Below are 21,566 nucleotides of genomic sequence, written 5' to 3' on the forward strand. Positions count from 1 at the left end.
AAATAATGATCACTAAGCGAAGGTTAATATTATTGTTGTTGTTGTTGGTTTGTTTAACGCCGCACTCAGCAATATTCCAGCTTTACGACGGCGGTCTGTAAATAATCGCGTCTGGACCAGACAATCCAGCGATTAATATCATGAGCATCGATCCACGCGATTGGGATCCATGACATGTATCAACCAAGTCAGCGAGCCTGACCACCCGATCCCGTTAGTCGCCTTTTACGACAAGCATAGTCGCCTTTTACGGCAAGCATGGGTTACTGAAGACCTATTCTACCCCGGGTCTTCACGGGTCGGGATCAGTATATGATACTTAAAAATCTATATTAACAGATGCATCCAAGGATGATAATGCAGTTGCTAGTGCCACCATTATTGGATCCATGACTATATCATCTTGAACACCAGATAACTGTTCCATTTTTACAGCCGAATCAAACGCCATAATAACAGCACTAAAATACATTCATAAACAATCAAAGCATCAACAATTTATAATGTTTTCTGACTCTCTTTCTTGTCTCCAGGCAATTACAAATCAATCTACCAAACATGGACTTTTAATCGAAATTGTTTAATTATATAATGAACTTGCTACTTGCCAATACGACATTGTTTTTTCCTGGTTACAAAGCCATGTTGGCATCATAGGTAACACAATGATGCTGCAGCTGAATCGGCACTCGACAAATCTGTGACACCACTTCGTATTCCATACACTAATTACAAGCATGCATTGGATCATATATCCTATATCGGTATAAATAAATTACATGACATAAAACCAAATATAGGTAGAATAGATCTTCAGCAACCCATGCTTGCTTAAGGCGACTATGCTTGTCGTAAGAGGCGACTAACGGGTCAGGCTCGCTGACTTGGTTGATGCATGTCATCGATCCCAATTGCATGGATCGATGCTCATGATATTAATCACTGGATTGTCTGGTCCAGACTCGATTATTTACAGACCGCCGTTATACAGCTGGAATACTGCTGAGTGCGGAGTTAAACAACAAACCAATCAATCAAACAATCAAATTATACAAAACAAATTAACAAAATTTACTATACAACTCTATTTCCTTTAAAAAAACAATAATGAAATGAGAACAAATAGTATTAAAACTGATCTGACCACTTGATAATGGAGGGACGGGGTGGAGACTCGGATTATTTTGACAAAATTATTTCTAATTTGTCCCAGCAATACTGGAAAATGGGACACGCCCTGAGGTTTACACACAGAAGATTGGTCTGTTGTTTAACGCCGCACTCCAGCAATATTCCAGCTTTATGACGGCGGTCTGTAAATAATCGATTCTGGACCAGACAATCAAGTGATTGACATCATGAGCATCGATCCAGTGGATCGCAATTTGGATCGATGACATGCATCAACCAAGTCAGCGAGCTTGACCACCCGATCCCGTTAGTCGCCTGTTAGGACAAGCATAGTCGCCTTTTACGCCAAGCATGGGTTGCTGAAGACCTAATCTACCCCGGAATCTTCACGGGTAAACATTGGTACTGCCAAACTACCAGTCTTTATTGTCTAGTGATTGGTTAAATAGACAGGTCTATGGAATGGCGTATTTTTACTGAATATATCATTCTTTTGGGCGAAAACGAACATAAAATAACTCCATGAAATGAGACTCCACAGCATTCATTGGCGGTGACATACATTGCATGCAGCACCACGCCATCAGATCGGAAACAAGTGTACATGACAGCATTGTGATACATTAATTGATTCATACACTTTCCGAAACAGGAGTCCAGTTGATCACAAAACGGTTCATTAGAAAACATTGCAAACATGTACCATATGTTATATTCTATCGCACACAATACGTGAATTACAGACGTACATGTAGGTGTCAGGGCTCATGTATGTGCATGCTAAATTCATGTGTGTGTCGGTATCGTCATTCTTCTTATATTGCATGTTAAAAACATGAGGCTAGATGGTGACAGCCACGACTATGCACACATACATGCAGTTAAACACCTGCTACCATTATACCTCACACTACCCTTGACTAGCAGTTCTACCTTAACTGGATCACTGCAAGCGTTGAGGACTCCCGTGGTCTCCCTTCCCCAGTGTCAGCTAAGACTTTGCGTTTACCCTCTCTGTTGGTTGTTTCAGCAATATATACACTTACTACTTGACAGTCAGGAAACGGTTACTATGGGGAACAAGATCTCTCAAAAGGAAACGGAAAAATGTAAATTTCAGAAGTTACGCCACAAATTTACCGAGCATCTGATACAGTTGGAGCCTGCGTTGAAGGAAGATGACTTACGGGATGAGGTAGATTCTGATAATACCCTTGATAAGATCGACCCTGGAAGATATGATTTGCCTTTCGAAAACCTGGCGTTCGAAGGAGGTGGAAATAAAGGACTTGCACATGCCGGAGCTGTGAAGGTAGTAAAAAATCCTGTGACATGGGACTACATACACATGACCATAGATGTACACCCTTTATTGCTTTAAACGACTTCTTCTCTGGAAGGTAGAGATAGATATCAACCATATTTGGTTGGAAGCATTCTCCGGTGGTGAGAATTCAAAACAATACTAATTGACTAATTGTAAGAGGCGACGCGACTAACGGGGTCGGGTGGTAAGGTTAAAGCATGTCATCGATCCCAATTGCATGGATCGATGCTCATGATATCAATCACTAAAATTGTCTTGTCCAGACTAGATTATTTACAGACCGCCGTCAAAAAGCTGGAATATTGCTGAGTACGGCGTTAAACTACAAACAAACGTCACCTTCAGGCACGCCTATTTTGGTGTAGACAGCTTATGAGGTTCAAAGACCAGTCTGGGAAGATATACTGTTCCCAGATGAGTCCAGGTTTCATCTGCACAGCTCTGATGGTCGTGTAAGGGTCTATCTACATGCGTCCTAGTGAAAGCTTCCGTTACTTAACGTCGTCAATTTTGAGTTAGATGTGTAGTGGTGTTGGGTGGCATGACAACTCATTGGAGAACACAAGTCATCATCGGACCCGTGAAGATTCCGGGGTAGAATAGGTCTTCAGCAACCCATACTTGCCGTAAAAGGCGACTATGCTTGTCGTAAAAGGCGACTAACGGGATCGGACGGTCAGGCTCCCTGACTTGGTTGATACATGTCTTAGATCCCAATTGCGTAGATCGATGCTCATGATGTCAATCACTGGATTGTCTGGTCCAGACTCGATTATTTTACAGACCGCCTGCATATAGCTTGAATATTGCTAAGTGCGGCGTTAAACAACAAACAAAGAAAAGAAAAGAAACAAGTCGTCATCGTTAATGGCAAGTTGAATGGCGCACGCTACCGAGACGGCATCCTTGGAGATCTTGTTCTACCCAAATGCAGGGACGTAACGTCAAGCAGCAGCAGCAGCATCATGCACGCCATCATGTTGTAACTTTTTGAGGGGGCATAACATTGTTGTGCTGCCATGGCGGCTGTTTCTCTCGACCTTTCCCCCCATAGAACATGTCTGACCATGAGATGGAACAACATCTACAACAGGAAACCAGAACCAGCCATCAACGCCAGCAATCTTTGGTTGACATTAAGAATATGCCCCCACTGTTTTCAACCATCTGCTGGGGACACGGATGGCCCAGTCGTCTGAGGCGCCGTGATTCGCTGTGCAGATTTGCGTCCCTTGGGCACGCCAGAAACCTATGATTGTGGGTTCGAATCCCGGTTCGGCCCGATTATGTTTCTAGGTTTGTCAGCACCATACCCGTGCTCGTTGGTTTCACCGAAGTGGTAAACGTCTGAGACCTGCATCACTTCGGGCTTTCCTCCCACATTAAGCTGACACGCCGCGATATAACTGGAATACTGATAAAAGCGGCGTTAAACATAACTCACTCACTCACTCACTCCCTCACTCAACCATCTGCTGTCTTCAATGCACCGTCGCTGCCTTGCCTGTATCAACGCGAATGGTGGTCTCACTCAATATTAACATTGTAAATTCAGTTCATCAATACACACACAGACATATATGGGTTACGTCAAGGATTTTGTAATGATTGAGCATTGGTCAGACGAATGACCAAATATTATGTTGATATGATCAAAAACATAACATTTGCGCCAGTTTACACTTTTCCGCTTGTGAATGCAATTATTTATAGTTGGTGTTAATTTGTGTCTTATGCAGCAGGTGTCGATAGAAGCCAGATTATGATTTGTTGTAATTGTTCTTCTTGTCATGTGACCTCCCTCGTACGACCAATATGGAGTTGCTTTCAATAAAACTGTTTGCAGATAACATGTCTACCAAAGTAAGGTGTAAAGAAATCAGCGCCAAGATACTATCTCCAATCATAGCCATTTTTGACTGGATGAGTGAGTGAGTTGGGTTTTACGCCGCTTTTAAAAGTATGCCAGTTATGTCGCGGCGTGTCAGCTTAATGTGGAAAGCCCGAAGTGATGCAGGTCTCAGACGTTTACCACTTCGGTGAAACCCACGAGCACGGGTATGGTGCTGACAAACCTAGAAACATAATCGGGGCCAATTTTGACTGGGTAGCAGCGATATATTGGCTTAACACTTACCTTCTTCTGAAAGTTGTGTGAGTGGCGGGTGTTACCAGTAGAGCAGGACCAACTTGCCCTTTTCGCGTAAACCTGATGTCATGCAATGAATGCCAGTGATCCATTCACATAATCTTGTTTTGTGCTGCATTCACTCAAACTCACTCACCAGTTACTCACTCACTCACTCGCTCGGGGGCACGGGTGGCCCAGTCGTCTAAGGCGCCGCGATTCGCTATGCAGAGTTGCGTCCCTTGGGATCGCCAGAAACCTATGATTGTGGGTTCGAATCCCGGTTCGCCCCGATTATGTTTCTAGGTTTGTCAGCACCATACCCGTGCTCGTGGGTTTCACCGAAGTGGTAAATGTTTGAGACCTGCATCACTTCGGGCTTTCCTCCCACATTTAGCTGACACGCCGTGATCTGACTGGAATACTGTTAAAAACGGCGTTAAACCCAACTCACTCACTCGACACATGCTACCTTTCGCGTATATACACATAAGTTGAAGTATGGTTTCATTCCAGTATCTGGAGGAAATTGGAGCCTTGTCAAACATCATACGTTTGGCTGGAGCCAGCGCAGGGTCATTGATGGCTGTGCTAATTGCCGTTGGATGCCAGTCAAGTGAGCTACAAGTATACATGGAACAGGATTGGAGTTATCTGATGCGCGGTAAGATCTATTTCGTCGTACATGCAGCATGATACAAACTATTTGGGACAGAACATTTCTACAATTGTTTACAAATGCCAATAATTCTGAGGTGCACAGAGACACAGATAGTAAAAAGAATGTACATTTTATTCATCTCATGGACAGATATTCTGATAACAGCTAATTTATTTAAAAAGGTTTTCACCATCAAGGCCTGGTTATGTCATTCGAATTTCTTATGGTAGACATTCAGAGCATTTTTTTAAAATAGGACACGTTGCATGTGATCGATCCCAATTGCATGGATCTATGTTCATGATGTCAATCACAAACAAACCCCTCTTTGCAAGGATTGGGATACAATTACATTCATTGCAGTCAACTGATTCACCTTACATGACCACTTTATTCCTTTCATTGCCTCGTATGACAAGCTGTATTATTGATGTGGATCCCGAAATTCGGCTTGTCTTCATTTGCCCTACACCTATCGCCTGCAATAAATAACATGGTAAATTACATCACCCCTATCAGAAGGGGTATTGTCAGCTCACCTCGACCTCTATTGATTGTATAAACTCATAGTCTTGTTAACAAATGGACATACGCTGGAAGTTCAAAGCAGACTACTAACACTTCTCATCGTTTGTTATTTGTCCTCAGTGTACAGTGTATGTTGTTATAGTTGTTATTAGTCGGTATATATATACCTCTGTCAGTTTTAAATTCTATAAAGGATGAAATCATAATCAATACGAAAACAGAAATGTTTCATTTGGTAGGTCAGCACAAGAGGGATGTGCAATCAGCTGTACATTTGTTTGGATAAGGGTGTAGGCCAAATGGCGTGTAGGCCATATAAATGACAGGCCCGCTATTCTTACGTAAAATCTCCTTGGGGGTCAAATGAATTGCGAGAGGGTGTAACAAGTCCCTTTTTGTCAATAGAATCTGCGTTTTGAGAAATGAACAAAAAGTTTTGGAATTGTTTTGAAAGTTGTCATATGATGGTTGCAAATTGGTTGGTTGCTTTGTTGTTTAACGCCGCACTCAGCAATATGCCAGCTATATGACGGCGGTCTGTAAATAATCGAGTGTTGACCAGACAATCCAGTGATTGATATCATGAGCATCGATCTACGCAATTGAGATACGATGATATGCATCAACCAAGTCAGCGAGCCTGACCACCCGATTCTGCCTCTAACGACAAGCATAGTCACCTTTTACGGCAAGCATGGGTTGCTGAAGACCTATTCTACCCGGATTTTCACGGGTCAGTTATCGTATGAGTTCATATGAATGCGCAAATATGCCTAGTTCATTCCGATATTTGCATATGCCTGTTTTGGCCTTATAACAATAATAAATGTATAGAAAGAGTACAATGTGCCAAATACTGATTGTTAGAGATTTTCACGTCTTAAAAAATACATTTATCGCCCTTGTCCTTTGTATAATGTGACCTGTGAAGATTCAGGTTAGAACAGGTCTTTGGCATTCCGTCCTTGCCATATAAGGCGACTATGCTTGTCGTAAGATGCGACTAACAGGATCGGGTCGTCAGGCTCGCTCGTTCTTTAATCGTTCGAGGATCCTATACTCGTGGATTCGAATCCGAGAGTCGTCCTGATCTTTGCTGTTTGGATACAGAGTTTGAAAAGTCACACTTAGCTTGATCAGGCATCAACCTGGGGTAGAATAGGTCTTCAGCAACCAACGCTTGCCGTAAAAGGTGACCACGCTTGTCGTAAAAGGCGACTAACGGGATCGGGTGGTCAGGCTCGCTGACTTGGTTGATGCATGTCATCGATCCCAATTGCGCGGATCGATGCTCATGATATCAATCACTGGATTGTCTGGTAAACACTCGATTATTTACAGAACGCCGTCATATAGCTGTAATATTGCTGAGTGCGCCATTAAACAACAAACCAACCAACCAACATGTGTAATTATCTTTGTCTGGTTTAGCTACAATTTCAATGAGAGATCTTCTTGGATATATTGATTGATCTCATCCAAGTTATATGGGGGCGGTCGGGTAGCCTCGTGGTTAAAGCGTTCGCCCGTCATGCCGATTCCCTGCATGGGTACAATGTGTGAAGCCCATTTCTTGTGTCCCTTATTGCTGGAATGTTGCTTAAAGCGGCGTTAACCCATCCTCACTCACCCACTCCAAGTTATATGTCCCGTGGTAGCTAGTCTTGGATGATAAATACTTAGTTTTCATGAGATATTATGATAGTGTGCGTGTGTCTAGTCAGAACCTATTGGAAAAGGACCGACTTTTTATCTCAAATCTGTTTAACAGACGGGGGATTTTTTGGTGGTTTACGAAACATGGTCAAGAGGTTTGGCTGGCATCCTGGAGACAGAGTGTACGACTGGCTTGGCGAAATATTACGGAAAAGGACAGGATCTGAAGACATCACATTTGAGGAGGTTGAACATTCATGCAGTTGTTTTTTTATTTAGCAATGCGTAATTATCGATAAATATCATGATCAAATATTCAACAGGATGAGAAAATACACTATATAAAAGTGTGATTATTCAACAATGATAGAGATGAGTGATTTTCATCAGTGATGAAAAACAAAAAATGACAAATATAGAACTCCTATCCATTTTTCACGTGATAGGTCAAACTCATATGTACATTCTTATTACGTATGGCTTTCGTTGTGGGATGTGGCAACTGTTCCTGCTCTGTCGAACGCTGTCAACGTTGACAACGCCTCATTGATATAATGACGTGTTGACAACCCTCAGGGCAGGTTACTCCATTCGTCCGCGAATGCCAGCTCCGGGAGTTATGTGCACTTGTTCGAGTTCAACCTAAGGGCCCTGTGGGATTTGGGTTGAGGTGAGGTGAAATGGGGTTTAACGTCGCGTCCAAGATTATTGCACTTATATAGCGAGGTGCATGCACGTGTGTGTGTTTGTGTGTGTGTGTGTGTGTGTGTGTGTGTGTGTGCTTTTACTAGTCCGGACTGATGCCGATTTATTGTGCTAGCACTCTGGGATACCATGCCGCAGTTTAACATGAATACTCCACTCAGACACAGTATACTGACTCCGAGCCGACCAGTCCTTGTTTTAGCCCCTTAATGCCGAGCGCACGACAGGGTAACAACAAGTACCATCTTTTAACGTCTTTTAGAATGACGCGGCTCGGGATCGAAAGGTACGACTAAAGAGCATCGTGTGATCATGCTCCGTTAATGATTGTTTGCGTTTTAACGCTGCACTCAAAAATATTCTGGCTGTAAATTATCGAGACTGCACCAGACAATCCCATGACTGAAATCATCAGCATCGATCAACTCAATTGGTTGGTTGGTTGGGTTTATTGCTTAACACAATATTCCAGCTGTATGACGGCGGTCTGTAAATAATCGAGCCTGGACCAGACAGTGATCCAGTGATTGATATCATGAACATCGATCCACGCAATTGGGATCCATGACATGTATCACGTCAGCGGTCCTGATCACCCGCCACTTCGTGGATGCATGTCATCGTATCCAAATTGCGTGGAGCGATGCTCATGATACCATCATTCACTGGATTGTCTGGTCCAGACTCGATTGTTTTCAGACCGCCGTCATGTAGCTGGAATATTGATGTCATGTAATCAAATCATGTAATGTAGCGTTAAAACGCTTATAAACACAAACAAATTCCATTACTGTAATGCATGTTGCACTGAAATCCTCCAATGTCTTAGGTACGGAAGAAATATGGCCGCGAGGTGTGTGTGGTTGTCACCAACCTGAACCTCATGACTGCAGAATACTGTCACCCCAAAACTACACCGGATATGCCAGTCAGAGTCGCAGTGCGCATGTCGATGTCAATTCCAGGTAGGCATTTTATCAGTTGCTTTCTCATTGTCATCCGTGTACGTACGGAAGCGTCGTGGGGACACGGTAAAATGTATTTTTCTAAGTATCTCCTACGTAGGACTTATTTTCTCCTACGTAGGACTTAGTATGGACAAGAATAACCATCTCCTACGTAGGACTTAGTATGGCCTAGAATCACTATCTCCTACGTAGGACTTACTATCTCCTGCGTAGGAGATACTAAGTCCTACATGTACGTAGGAGAAACGTAGACAAAAAACATTTCACGTAGTGTACGATATTTAGGAGGATAAGAATGTTGGGTATAACTGTATGTTTTGTTATTCACAGGTCTATTTACTCCCATAGAGTATTATCAGCACGGATCGGAGGACACGTTCATTGACGGGGGAGTCCTCTGTAACTACCCAGTGCACTGTTTTGATGGTGAGAATATTGTTTGTTTGAATGTTTGTTTGTTATTTAACGCAACACTCAACAATATTCCAGCTATATGACGGGGAAAACGGTATATTGCCACGGTATTTTTTACGTTCGAGGCAGTCTGTCAGTCTGGTCATGTCACCGATCCCAATTGCGCGGATCGGTGCTGATGTTATTAATCACTGGATTGTCTGGTCCAGACTCGATTATTTACGGACCGCCGTCATATAGCTGGAATATTGCTGAATAATTAAATTTTCGTTGCATAAACGTGCAGGCTCGCTCGCCTGTTTTTTTCCCCGCTGGCCTCGGTTCAACTTTCATTTCTAACTAGTATTTCTCCAACTGTGTTTTACCGTAATCAGGGAGGTAATGTTTGAATCTCGCGGTAACTGACTAGTTATTTGAAACAGCCGCCTTCTCTTGGACATATTTCTTCCGGTTCGTTACATTCTGACTGTTGCAGTTGTTTTCGCCTCTTGCCTTAATTGACAGGTCCAGTGAACATTGTTTTGATCCCACTCTCCGTTGACTGGCTACTGACTGTGTAGGCGTGTCAAGTTATGTGCACGATTCATGTCACGCCACTGTATCTATTCCTACACCTGGAATGTTTGCCAATCTCGTCATTTTTGTCTGTTTTGATATATACAACTGTTTTTGGTTAAACAATATGACTGTATTTTATTTCGTTTCATTGAAGTATGAATAAATAAAAACCGATGTGCAAACTTTTGTACGCGGATACATACAGTTTGCACATAGGTTTATCGATTCATATCTGAATGAACCGAAAAATACACAGTCAATCCTTAAGTGCAGCGTTAAACAACAGCCCAACCAAACAACCCATAATTCCACGCGTCAGTCAGGGTAACAAGTACCATGTTTTAAGGTCTTTTGGTATGATGTGGCCAGACCTTCCTCTCTTTCCACTCCATCACGGTGATGCTCACGTAGAACGTTACATACATGAAAGATTTCGTCAAATGCTAGACTGGAAGTCAAGAAAAGGTATGCTTTTTTTCCAAATGGGTTCCAAACACAGAACTTTTTAATTGCTTAGTCGGGACTGAGTGGTTGAAGGTCTATGTTGAAACTATTGTAAATATTTTTTCTCTGCTGTGAAACGTATTTAACACATGCCATTCAAAGAAAAGGTAAGCAATTATTTACAAGTAAAAGCTAATTACATCCATGTTTTCGGTGGTGTGTCGACCTATATACCAACAGTTTCATAGGAAGAAACTTGTTGTATTCACCGATACACCAAGGAAACAGAGGAAACAAACATCTCTTACAAACACGGTCCCTCTATTTTTACACATCCGGGTTGGGTTGAAGCATCTGATCATGACATGAACTGGTGTATGTCACAGGTTGGTTCCTGTCAATGGACAAATCTGACAACTTCATCACACGTCTACAGCCACTGGAAGACCTGCCTATATTGTATGAAAACAGGTTCCGCCCGACCAACAGCTTGAACAAAACACTTGGCTTTCTTCTTGTAAGTAAGCTTGCCCCAAACGTATATGTATAATATGCATAATCGTTTGGTGCGTACAAAATTTAATTAGGAAAAGAAATATAGTAACTCCGACTTCAAAAATGATCTTCTTTGTATACGAATTACTTTTTCTCCTTCACGTCGTTCATCAGTGCATGGCCGTTACAATGCGCCGTCATCATTATAATATGTCGCCAAAGTGTTTGCAGTAACAATGTGTACCGTTCCTGCACCAAGAAGCAATTTTCGATTAAATGAAAAGAGGATAATTCACCTTCACATACTAATTAATGCATAAGAAATAAATAACCCCTGTGCTTTATGTTCAATTTGTAAAATGTTTTTTGTCTTTTTGCTGATGGTTTCTGGATAGTTAACAGAAAAAGTTATCGGCCTTTCTCTATGTGGCCGCTGTTCCCACGTTCCTGGGTTTACTATGGCCTAATCATACACTAATGGGTGTAAATATAATAAATTTAGAGGTTTACCGGTTTAGAATGGTATAGTTGCTGTAAAGAAGACCCAAGCAATGGTTCCAAAATGCCAGAAATAAAGGATGCGCTCCATTTTGAAATCGACGGAAATAGAATTATTTTAACTTGCCTCCTTTGTTCTGTCTGTCTGTTTGTTGTTTAACGCCACACACAGCAATATTCCAGCTATTTGACGGCCTGTAAATAATCGAGTCTGGACCAGACAATTCAGTGATTGACATCATTGGCATCGATCCACGCAATTGGGATACGATGACATGCATCAACCAAGTCAGCGAGCCTGACCACCCGATGCCGTTAGTCGCCTCTTACGACAAGCATAATCGCCTTCTATGGCAAGCATGTTGTTCCTTCTGAAGGCTACTACGACATGTTTTCAGATGTCAGAGAAAATTCTCAGCAGTATCAAAGAAAAAAAAATCATTGAAAAGTCTATTACAACCTTTACTGGTTTCATTTTTATTTCCTCGCACAGTACTCGGACGCTGAGAGAGATTATCTGAGGCCCAGTCTGGAAAGGAAGGTCGGGCCTGTCAAACCGGTCAAACCAAGCGTTGAAACGAAACTATACAAGTGGGTATCTTGTAAGGGTGAAACGATACACCGATATTCCGATGCATCGCGATACTTAACCCACGATACGATATACGATAAACGTGGGCCCATTTATCGATACGCCACGATACGGAACGCAAATCTCAAGTACAGCGTTTCCTCGCTACTGTGCCTTTCAAAAAACCGCAAACTTGGTTATAGCGCGCGGTAACGCATGGCTCCCAAAAACGTACTTACATTTTTAATAAGCTCAGGTTTTACAACGACAGATGTTTTTCCCCATCTCATTAAACATTATCAGCTGATCCCCGCAAGCACATAACAATGGAAATACAAGTCTGCAAGTCCGAACTGAAGTACGCAATTCAATACCATTATTATATTATCTTGTTATTAAAACGTGTTCATTGTATATCTGGACTTGTGTTTGTAGTATATTTTATTAATTTTACTCAAAATTTCATTTAAAGTCTTGTTTTTTTATCATTGCGTATCGAGATACGTATCGTATCGTGACCAGAATATCGAGATGCGTATCGTATCGTGACCTTCCTGTATCGTTGCAGCCCTAGTATCTTGCCTTATGTGTACTCAACCACTTAAAGCTTCACGGTTACATACAGTCTACATGTACATGTACATGTACAAGTGTACATCCATTCGGATGCAGGATTCATCTTAAACGATACACTTTAAATGTACTAGGTGAGGCGAAATGGGGTTTAACGTCGCGTCAAAGATTATTGCACTTATATAGCGACGTGCATGTACGTGTATGTGTTTGTGTGGCTGCTTGTACTAGTCCAGACTGATGCCGATTTATAGTGCTAGCTCACTGAGATACCCCACTCAGACACAGTATACTGACTCCGAGCCGACCAGTCCTAGTGCCGAGCGCCAGACAGGGTAACAACAAGTACCATCTTTTAACGTCTTTTGGTATGACGCGGCCGGGGATCGAACAGCGGATCTTCCGCTCTCCGGGCGGACGCTCTACGACTAGACCACGGAGGCGGTCTGTACTAAATGTACTAAATAGGCACAATGTCTACTCTCTTTATAATGATATTAAAGGCGTCTCAGTTTGATATGAAGAGTTGCGTCCTCTGACGTGACAGAAATCTATGAGTGTGTGTTCGAATTTATCAGTACAATTCCCGTGATGGTTCCAACAACAAGCTGACACGCCGTGATATAACTGAAATACTGTTTAAAACAGTGATAATTCTACCTCAATTAATCTGAATCATGACCCGTGAAGATTCCGGGGTAGAAAAAGGTCTTCAGCAACCCATGCTTGTCGTAAAAGGCGACGAACGGAATCGGGTGGTCAGACTCGCTGACTAGGGTGATACATGTCATCGATCCCAATTGCGTGGATCGATGCTCATGATGTCAATCACTGGATTGGATTTTACGACAAGCGTAGTCACCTTTTACGACAAGCATGGGTTGCTGAAGATCTATTCTACCCCGGAATCTTCACGGGTCTCGTCACGATACGGCTGAAATATTGACGATGTGACTCACTCACTTAACTCACTCACTGTAACTGTCTCTGTCACTTTTTGTATTGTGCTAATTTACTTTACCCACATACATATATGTTCATTACAGGAAATGGTTAGAAAAACGAGAGGACATGATGAAATCAAAAAGAATTCACGAGAGGATCACAGACGCGATGAATTCGTTCTTGAAGGTAGATCATAGTTGTTCTATATATGTGTAAACGTTCCAATATAACTAACCTCCATACAGGTTTTATGGCATATACACTTACAATCACATTAATTAACTTCATTAATACTGTAAAGAGTTGTTATCCATAAAATTATGTCTACTTTGACATCCGTCAACTTCTAAGTAATGCCAATCAAACAACTTACATTCTCAACATGAACGCCGCGTCTTCCATGTATCTGGAAATCTGGAACGATTCTGATTAGTTTTATTTACAAGTTCGTTGGTTAAAATAGGTAACACTTTCGACTGTCAAGGTGGGAGAGAGAATGTTCATTTATGTAGTCGTAGTCGGCGATGTTATAGCTACTTAACAACTGCCCGTGAAACAACTGACTCTGGGCTCCGCAAAACCGATGGTTGATGGTATGAGCAACGACCCATGCAGTCGTGGTGCGATGACATGGTCCAGGAAACAAACAAAGCCCTATGAACGGTAGATAAAGTATTTAAGTAGTAATTAAGAGGTAAAATACTAATTTAACCCTCAGCTGCATCCTTTATGCAAAATACAACTGAATATTATATTGGCCTACCACTCAGTCTCACATGTAACTTTCAGCTGAATCCTACATGTAACCTACGACTGAAACCTACATGTAACCTACAACTGAATCCTACCTGTAATCTACAACTGAATCCTACATGTAACCTACAACTGAATCTTACGTGTTACCTACAACTGAATCCTACTTGTAGCCTATAAGTGAATCTTACATGTAACCTACAACTGAATCGTACATGTAACCTACAACTGAATCCTACATGTAACCTACAACTGAATCCTACCTGTAATCTACAACTGAATCCTACATGTAACCTACAACTGAATCGTACATGTAACCTACAACTGAATCGTACATGTAACCTACAACTGAATCGTACATGTAACCTACAACTGAATCCTACATGTAACCTACAACTGAATCGTACATGTAACCTAAAAATGAATCCTACTTGTAGCCTATAAATAAATCGTACATGTAACCTACAACTGAATCTTACATGTAACCTACAAATGAATCCTACTTGTAGCCTATAAATAAATCGTACATGTAACCTACAACTGAATCTTACATGTAACCTACAACTGAATCGTACATGTAGCCTACAACTGAATCCTACTTGTAACCTACAACTGAATCCTACATGTAACCTACAACTGAATCCTACATGTAACCTACAACTGAATCCTACATGTAACTTACAACTGAATCCTACATGTAACCTACAAATGAATCCTACATGTAACCTACAACTGAATCCTACATGTAACCTACAACTGAATCCTACTTGTAGCCTATAAATGAATCGTACATGTAATCTACAACTAAAACCTACTTGTAGCCCATAAATTAATCCTACATGTAACCTACAACCGAATCCTACTTGTAGCCTATAAATGAATCGTACAAGTAATCTACACCTAAATCCTACACGTAACCTACAAATGAATCCTACATGTTACATACAACTGAATCCTACTTGTAGCCTATAAATGAATCGTACATGTAATCTACGACTGAATCCTCTACGGAGTATGTCATTCAACTGATTCTCGTCTTTCAGGTCATTGACGAGTGCAATATGGATAAGGGCAAAGTCATTAACCGGGAGGAGTTGGAAAACGCCTTGAAACGTGTACGTCAGTTTCAGTAGTGAATACTGTCTGTTCATTGAGTGAATAAATATTTTTTTAGTTATTAATAGCTGATTAGCGAATTCACCTTGCTTTCGCTTGTTAGATACCTTTTCACACAACTCGTTGTAAGATAAATGGTATCTTAAAAAGACTCGTGTAATCGCTATTTCTCGCATTTTGTGTACACTTTGATAATCTAATCCAGGTCTATTCGACCAGCAATTTCACGTATGACTAGATGGCAATCTGCCTCTATTATTAAATTCTATTTCAATTCTTTTAATATGCTAATTATTATAGAATGGAGATATTCATACTGGATTGGTGGTGTAATATATTGGAACACGAAGATGGGCTGATGGTAACTGAATGTGTATTCCAGAAATCGTTCACGAAAGACCAGGCTGACATTCTGTTCGGGGAGAATGCGAGTCCAGAGGAAGTGTTTCGTCTTCTGGACCAGGATGACACGGGGCAGGTAAATGTGGACATGACTGTTAACAGGTGGGCAGGGTGGAGGTTGTTAGACGCCACACACAGCATTATTCCAGCTGTAAATAAGCTAGTGTGAGCCAGATCATCAAGTGATTAATATTATGTGCAAACCGTGGCTGCTGGTCACCAAGCCATTAACTAGCCTCTAACGATCAGCAAAGGTTGATGGAGTTCAAAGCGAATTCTTGAACTGATGTTAACTGATCAACCTAATTAATATCACTTAGACATATTTCTGACTTTCGAGTTGTGAGTTTCAAAGTATAACATGGTAATTCTCAACAACGTAATTCTCACATATTAACATAGACTTGCGATAGTTCTAGCGCTATAACAATCTAAGTTCCAATACTTTAACATGGACTTTACGACAGTCGTAGCGTTAAGACGACAGTAACTTTCATACATTAACATAGACTTGCAACAAGTCTAGCGCTATAAAGATCGTTGCTCTCATACTTTAACATAGACTTACGATAGTCGTAGCACTAAGACGACAGTAGCTTTCATACATTAACATAGACTTGCGACAGTTCCAGCGCTATAACGATCGTTGCTCCCATACTTTAACATGGACTTACGATAGTCGTAGCGCTAAGACGATCCTAGCTCCCAATTGTGTGGATCGATGCTCATGATATCAATCACTGGATTGTCTTGTCCAGACTCGAGTATTTACAGACTGCCGTCATATAGCTGGAATATTGCTTGGTGCGGCTTTAAACAACAAACAAACCAATCAACACATACATTAACACAGACTTGCGACAGTTCTAGCGCGAAAACGACCGTAGCTCCCACACTTTAACATAGACTTACGATAGTCGTAAAGCTGAGAGGATCGTAGATCCCATACTGTAACATAAAATTACGATACTTTAATATAGACATACGGTCCTCGTAGCGCTAAGACGATCGTAGTTCCCATACTTTAATATAGACGTACGGTCGTCGTAGCGCTAAGACGATTGTAGTTCCCATACTTTAATATAGACTTACGGTCGTAGTAGCGCCAAGACGATCGTAGTTCCCATACTTTAATATATACTTATGGCCCCCGTAGCGCTAAGACGATCGTAGTTCCCATACTTTAATATAGACTTATGGTCCCCGTAGCGCTAAGACGATCGTAGTTCCGATACTTTAATATAGACTTACGGTCGTCGTAGTGCTAAGACGATCGTAGTTCCCATACTTTAATATAGATATTACGATAGTCGCAGCGATAAGACGATCCTAGTTCCCATACTTTAATATAGGCATACGATAGTCGTTGTGCTAAGATGAAACGAGACCCAGAATTTGGGGTGACCGAGGGAGTTGTTTACGCCTTTGACGCTCTGGCCTCCTGTGTCGTCTGTGTGTGTACATAAGTACGAGTCTACAAGGATTGCTTTTTTCAGATCCATTACACTGAACTTGTGAGTTTCATGGAAGACCTGGGCATCAATATTCGGCACCGATCGATTGGCTTTAGAAGAAGCGTCGTCAACAGTATACCCAGCTATGTCAACAGCATCTTAAATACACTTCTCATTAACGTCAAGAGGATCACCACCAAGGTATTCTTTATATCAGAAAGGAAATATTCCCTCCTTAGTCAATCTCATTAAAATCAGATCTTAGTTCTCGCTACCGCTAAACAAAGATCTGAGGACATCCCATTACGGGTCACGTGAGACCGACCTTGCGCGAACTTTGACAGACCAATGGTAAGACCAATCAGAAGGCAGCTTTCTCGTGTTTTATGGTACTAATTTCAAATTGGCGACTCCGCTTCGAAACATATTTTGACAAATTCTCGATTACAAATTTGAAACCTGAACTAAAGAACTTTCTGGGATGGCTAAAAGATGGTCTAGATTGTATGGATTCAGTCGTTAAAGGGGGCTACCCTTGGGCATGCCAGTTTATGCAAACTGAATAACATCTTTATATTTGATTTGAACCTATTATAGACCAATCGGTTCCAATTAAAACGGATTATCTAACCCTTTTGACCAGATTTGATATAAGCGAACACGATTCACGTGTGCTCAGGTTTTTAAAAATGTTGACACCTTCGGGAAGTGCATGCGTCAATGACTACCCTCGTAAGTTTGCCAAACAAAAGTGTAAAAACGACAAAACCATATCCATTATCGGAAGAAAGATCTGGTAAAAACGCGAAACGTCCATTGTACCATTCCGACTATATTTGAATCATGTGTTTTTGAGTCACTATAAATAGTAACAATACCGACCCATGAGGATCCGTGGTAGAATAGGTCTTCAGCAACCCATGCTTGCCGTAATAGGCGACTAACGGAATCGGGTGGTCAGGCTCGCCGACTTGGCTTATGCATGCAATCGTATCCCAACTGCGTGGATCGATGCTTATGATACCAATCACTGGATTGTCTGGTTCAGACCCGATTATTTACACATATAGCTTGAATAGTGCCGAGTGTGTTGAACAACACACATGCAAACAAACACATGTAATGATACCAGATGTTTTCGAAATTGTGAGCGTATGCTGCGCCACTGATGGCACCCGTCACAAACACATGCAAAGGCATGTCAATTGTACATCTGAAAACAAAACAGCGAAGCAGTGTCTTCATTGGTTGGTTTGTTGTTTAACGCCGCACTCAGCAATATTCCAGCTATATGACGGCGGTATGTAAATAATCGAGTCTGGACCAGACAATCGAGTGATTGATATCATGAGCACAGATCCACGCAATTGGGATCGATGACATGCATCAACCAAGTCAGCGAGTCTGACCACCCGACCCCGTTAGTCGCCTTTTACGACAAGCATAGTCTTCATTGAATTCGAATTCAAGCGATGCAACCCAAATTATTTTAACTACCCATTTTTCCAACAGCCCAGTGACATTGACAGAACTGTTGGCATCAACACGGGACACGTGGACACGACAGACTTCGAAATGGAGGGGGCAGACAAGGAGTTTTTGTCGATGGTAAGTGCTCTTCTTAATGCAGAAAGGTAGGGAGCGAGTGAGTATCCTTGTCAAGGTATATAACTCAAATGAAGTTAAAAGTACACCCGACTTTTCGTATGACTACAATTTATCTGTCACAAATTGTACATGTATGTATGTTATTTAGTAAATAGTTTACAGAAAATCATGCTTGTGGTATTTTTGTAGCGGGGATACAACTCCTGCCGCGCCTTCTTACAACATTTCATCGCTGATAACAATCTGCAACCCAAAGAGGACAAGGACAGGGCCGAGGACACAAAAGTGGAAAACACGGCGGGTTAGATATGCAGTGTAGGTTGAACTAAATACCAGACTCCGATACGACCATCCTCAACTACCACATCCGCACTCCGACACCACCACTCTCCGATACCACACTATAATACCACACTCCGACACCATCACACTACACGACACCACCTTCCTACACTACCACTCTCCGATACCACCACACTCCGACACCACCACACTAAACTACACCACCACACTACCCTACAACCACACTAAACTACGACACCACAACACTACACTACCACTCTCCGATACCACACTATAATACCACACTCCGACACCATCACACTACACGAAACCACCTTACTACACTACCACTCTCCGATACCACCACACTTCGACACCACCACACTACACTACCACTCTCCGATACCACCACACTCCAACACCAATCTATAATACCACACTCCGACACCACCACTCTACGCTACCACTCTCCGACACCACCACACTATAATACCACACTCCGACACAACCACCACACTATAATACTGCACTATAATATAACACTCGACACCATCACACTACACTATGACACCAGCACTCTACACTACTGCTCTCCGACACCACCACCACACTCGGACACCACCACACTATAATACCACACACCGACACCATCACACCACACTACACTACCACACTTCGACACCACCACTCTACACTACCACACTCCGAGACCAGCACACTACACCACCACTCTCCGACAGCAGCACACTACACTACCACAGTCAGACACCACCACACTACACTACCACTCTCCGACTGCAGCACACTACACTACCACTCTCCGAAAGCGGCACACTACACTACCACTCTCCGACACCAGCACACTACACTACCACTCTCCGACACCAGCACACTACACTACCACTCTCCGACGCCACCACACTACACTACCACTCTCCGACACCACCACACTACACTACCACTCTCCGACACCACCACACTACACTACCACTCTCCGACACCAGCACACTACACTACCACTCTCCAACACTACCACACAACACTACCACTCCACGACACCAGCACACTACACTACCACTCTCCGACACCAGCACACTACACTACCACTCTCCGACACCAGCACACTACACTACCACTCTCCGACACCAGCACACTACACTACCACTCTCCGACACTACCACACAACACTACCACGCTCCGACACCTCCACCCTCTACTGCCACTTCAGAACACCACCAAGCCACACTGCCCCTGACAACATCACACTATACCACCACACCCTACCATCACCATGATACACTACCCCTCTCCTACACCATCACGTTACAGTGCCACACCTTGACACCATCAACCTTCACATCAACAGCCGACACCACCAAACCTCAACCTTCACATCAACACCTGATATCACAAAACCCCAACACAACAATGTTACACTGCCACATAACCCCCCTACACAACAAGACCACATGTCATCTCGGTACACAACCAGTCAACACCAACCCCGGTCCCCAAGAAAACACACCACACACCAGACCCGTGAAGATCCGGGGTAGAATAGGTCTTCAGCAACCCATGGTTGTCGTAAAAGGCGACTAACGGGATCGGGTGGTCAGACTCGCTTACTTTGTTGATGCATGTCATTGATCCCAATTGCGTTGATTGATGTTCATGATGTCAATCACTGGATTTTCTGGTCCAGACTCGATAATTTACAGACCGCCGTCATATAGCTGGAATATTGCTGAGCGGCATTAAAAATCAACAAACAACACTCAACACACCACCATCACCATTAGAATACATTCCCACAACATCATAGTCAACACAAACTTATGCTCTGACCTTATCTATCTTCAGGAACCACCACATCCACAGCTGGAAGATTATGTCCAATGGAAAGTGAAGGATGTGACCATTTGAAGATGCATTTCACTCTGGTGATGGTTTCGATATATACTTATAGCTGTCAGAATATGTTTTATATAAAGAAGTATTAACGAGTGTGTTTGGTCAATTGAACATGTCTATTGTACAGTTGCACTGTAATGATCAACACCGGATCCCACGCCACCATTATTACTTCCCCGAACTAATGAACTAAGTGGGTGGGACCTGATTTGTTTCAGTGACTTAATTGCTAGTTGGTCAATGATAATAAAGCAAACCGATCTTTACGCCTTGCGTTTGATAAGTTCGGAACACGTGTTGTGATTGACTTGGTTTTAAACGCTGCTTTTAGCATTATTCCACTTATATCACGGCGTGTCAGCTTAATGTGGTAGGAATGTTCAAAAGGTTTCTAATCTCGACGTTTACCACTTTGGTGACACCCACTCGCACGGGTTT

General features: G+C 42.3%; 1 protein-coding gene across 1 annotated transcript; it reads left to right on the forward strand.

Moving 5' to 3' along the window:
* Positions 1–1,966: 1,966 nt before the first annotated feature.
* LOC139464645 (uncharacterized) lies at positions 1,967–20,512 on the forward strand. The gene is made up of 14 exons (XM_071246168.1): positions 1,967–2,443; positions 5,103–5,250; positions 7,547–7,677; positions 8,966–9,101; positions 9,435–9,530; positions 10,907–11,037; positions 12,007–12,104; positions 13,704–13,788; positions 15,399–15,470; positions 15,854–15,949; positions 17,370–17,528; positions 18,840–18,935; positions 19,125–19,236; positions 19,932–20,512. The coding sequence occupies exons 1-14, from the start codon at positions 1,967–1,969 to the stop codon at positions 20,510–20,512; spliced, it is 2,418 nt and encodes an 805-aa protein (XP_071102269.1).
* The last annotated feature ends 1,054 nt before the right edge of the window (positions 20,513–21,566 follow it).

The sequence above is a fragment of the Haliotis cracherodii genome, unplaced genomic scaffold, assembly GCF_022045235.1.
Source record: "Haliotis cracherodii isolate W230 unplaced genomic scaffold, xgHalCrac1.p SCAF_17, whole genome shotgun sequence".
Lineage (NCBI taxonomy): Eukaryota > Metazoa > Mollusca > Gastropoda > Lepetellida > Haliotidae > Haliotis > Haliotis cracherodii.

Excerpts from the sequence above, each read along its gene's own strand:
- LOC139464645 (XM_071246168.1), top strand. The coding sequence starts at position 1,967 with ATGAGGCTAGATGGTGACAGCCACGACTATGCACACATACATGCAGTT. Across the intron at positions 11,038-12,006 it reads AAACACTTGGCTTTCTTCTT|TACTCGGACGCTGAGAGAGA; the intron begins GTAAGTAAGCTT and ends TTCCTCGCACAG. Across the intron at positions 15,471-15,853 it reads TGGAAAACGCCTTGAAACGT|AAATCGTTCACGAAAGACCA; the intron begins GTACGTCAGTTT and ends TGTGTATTCCAG.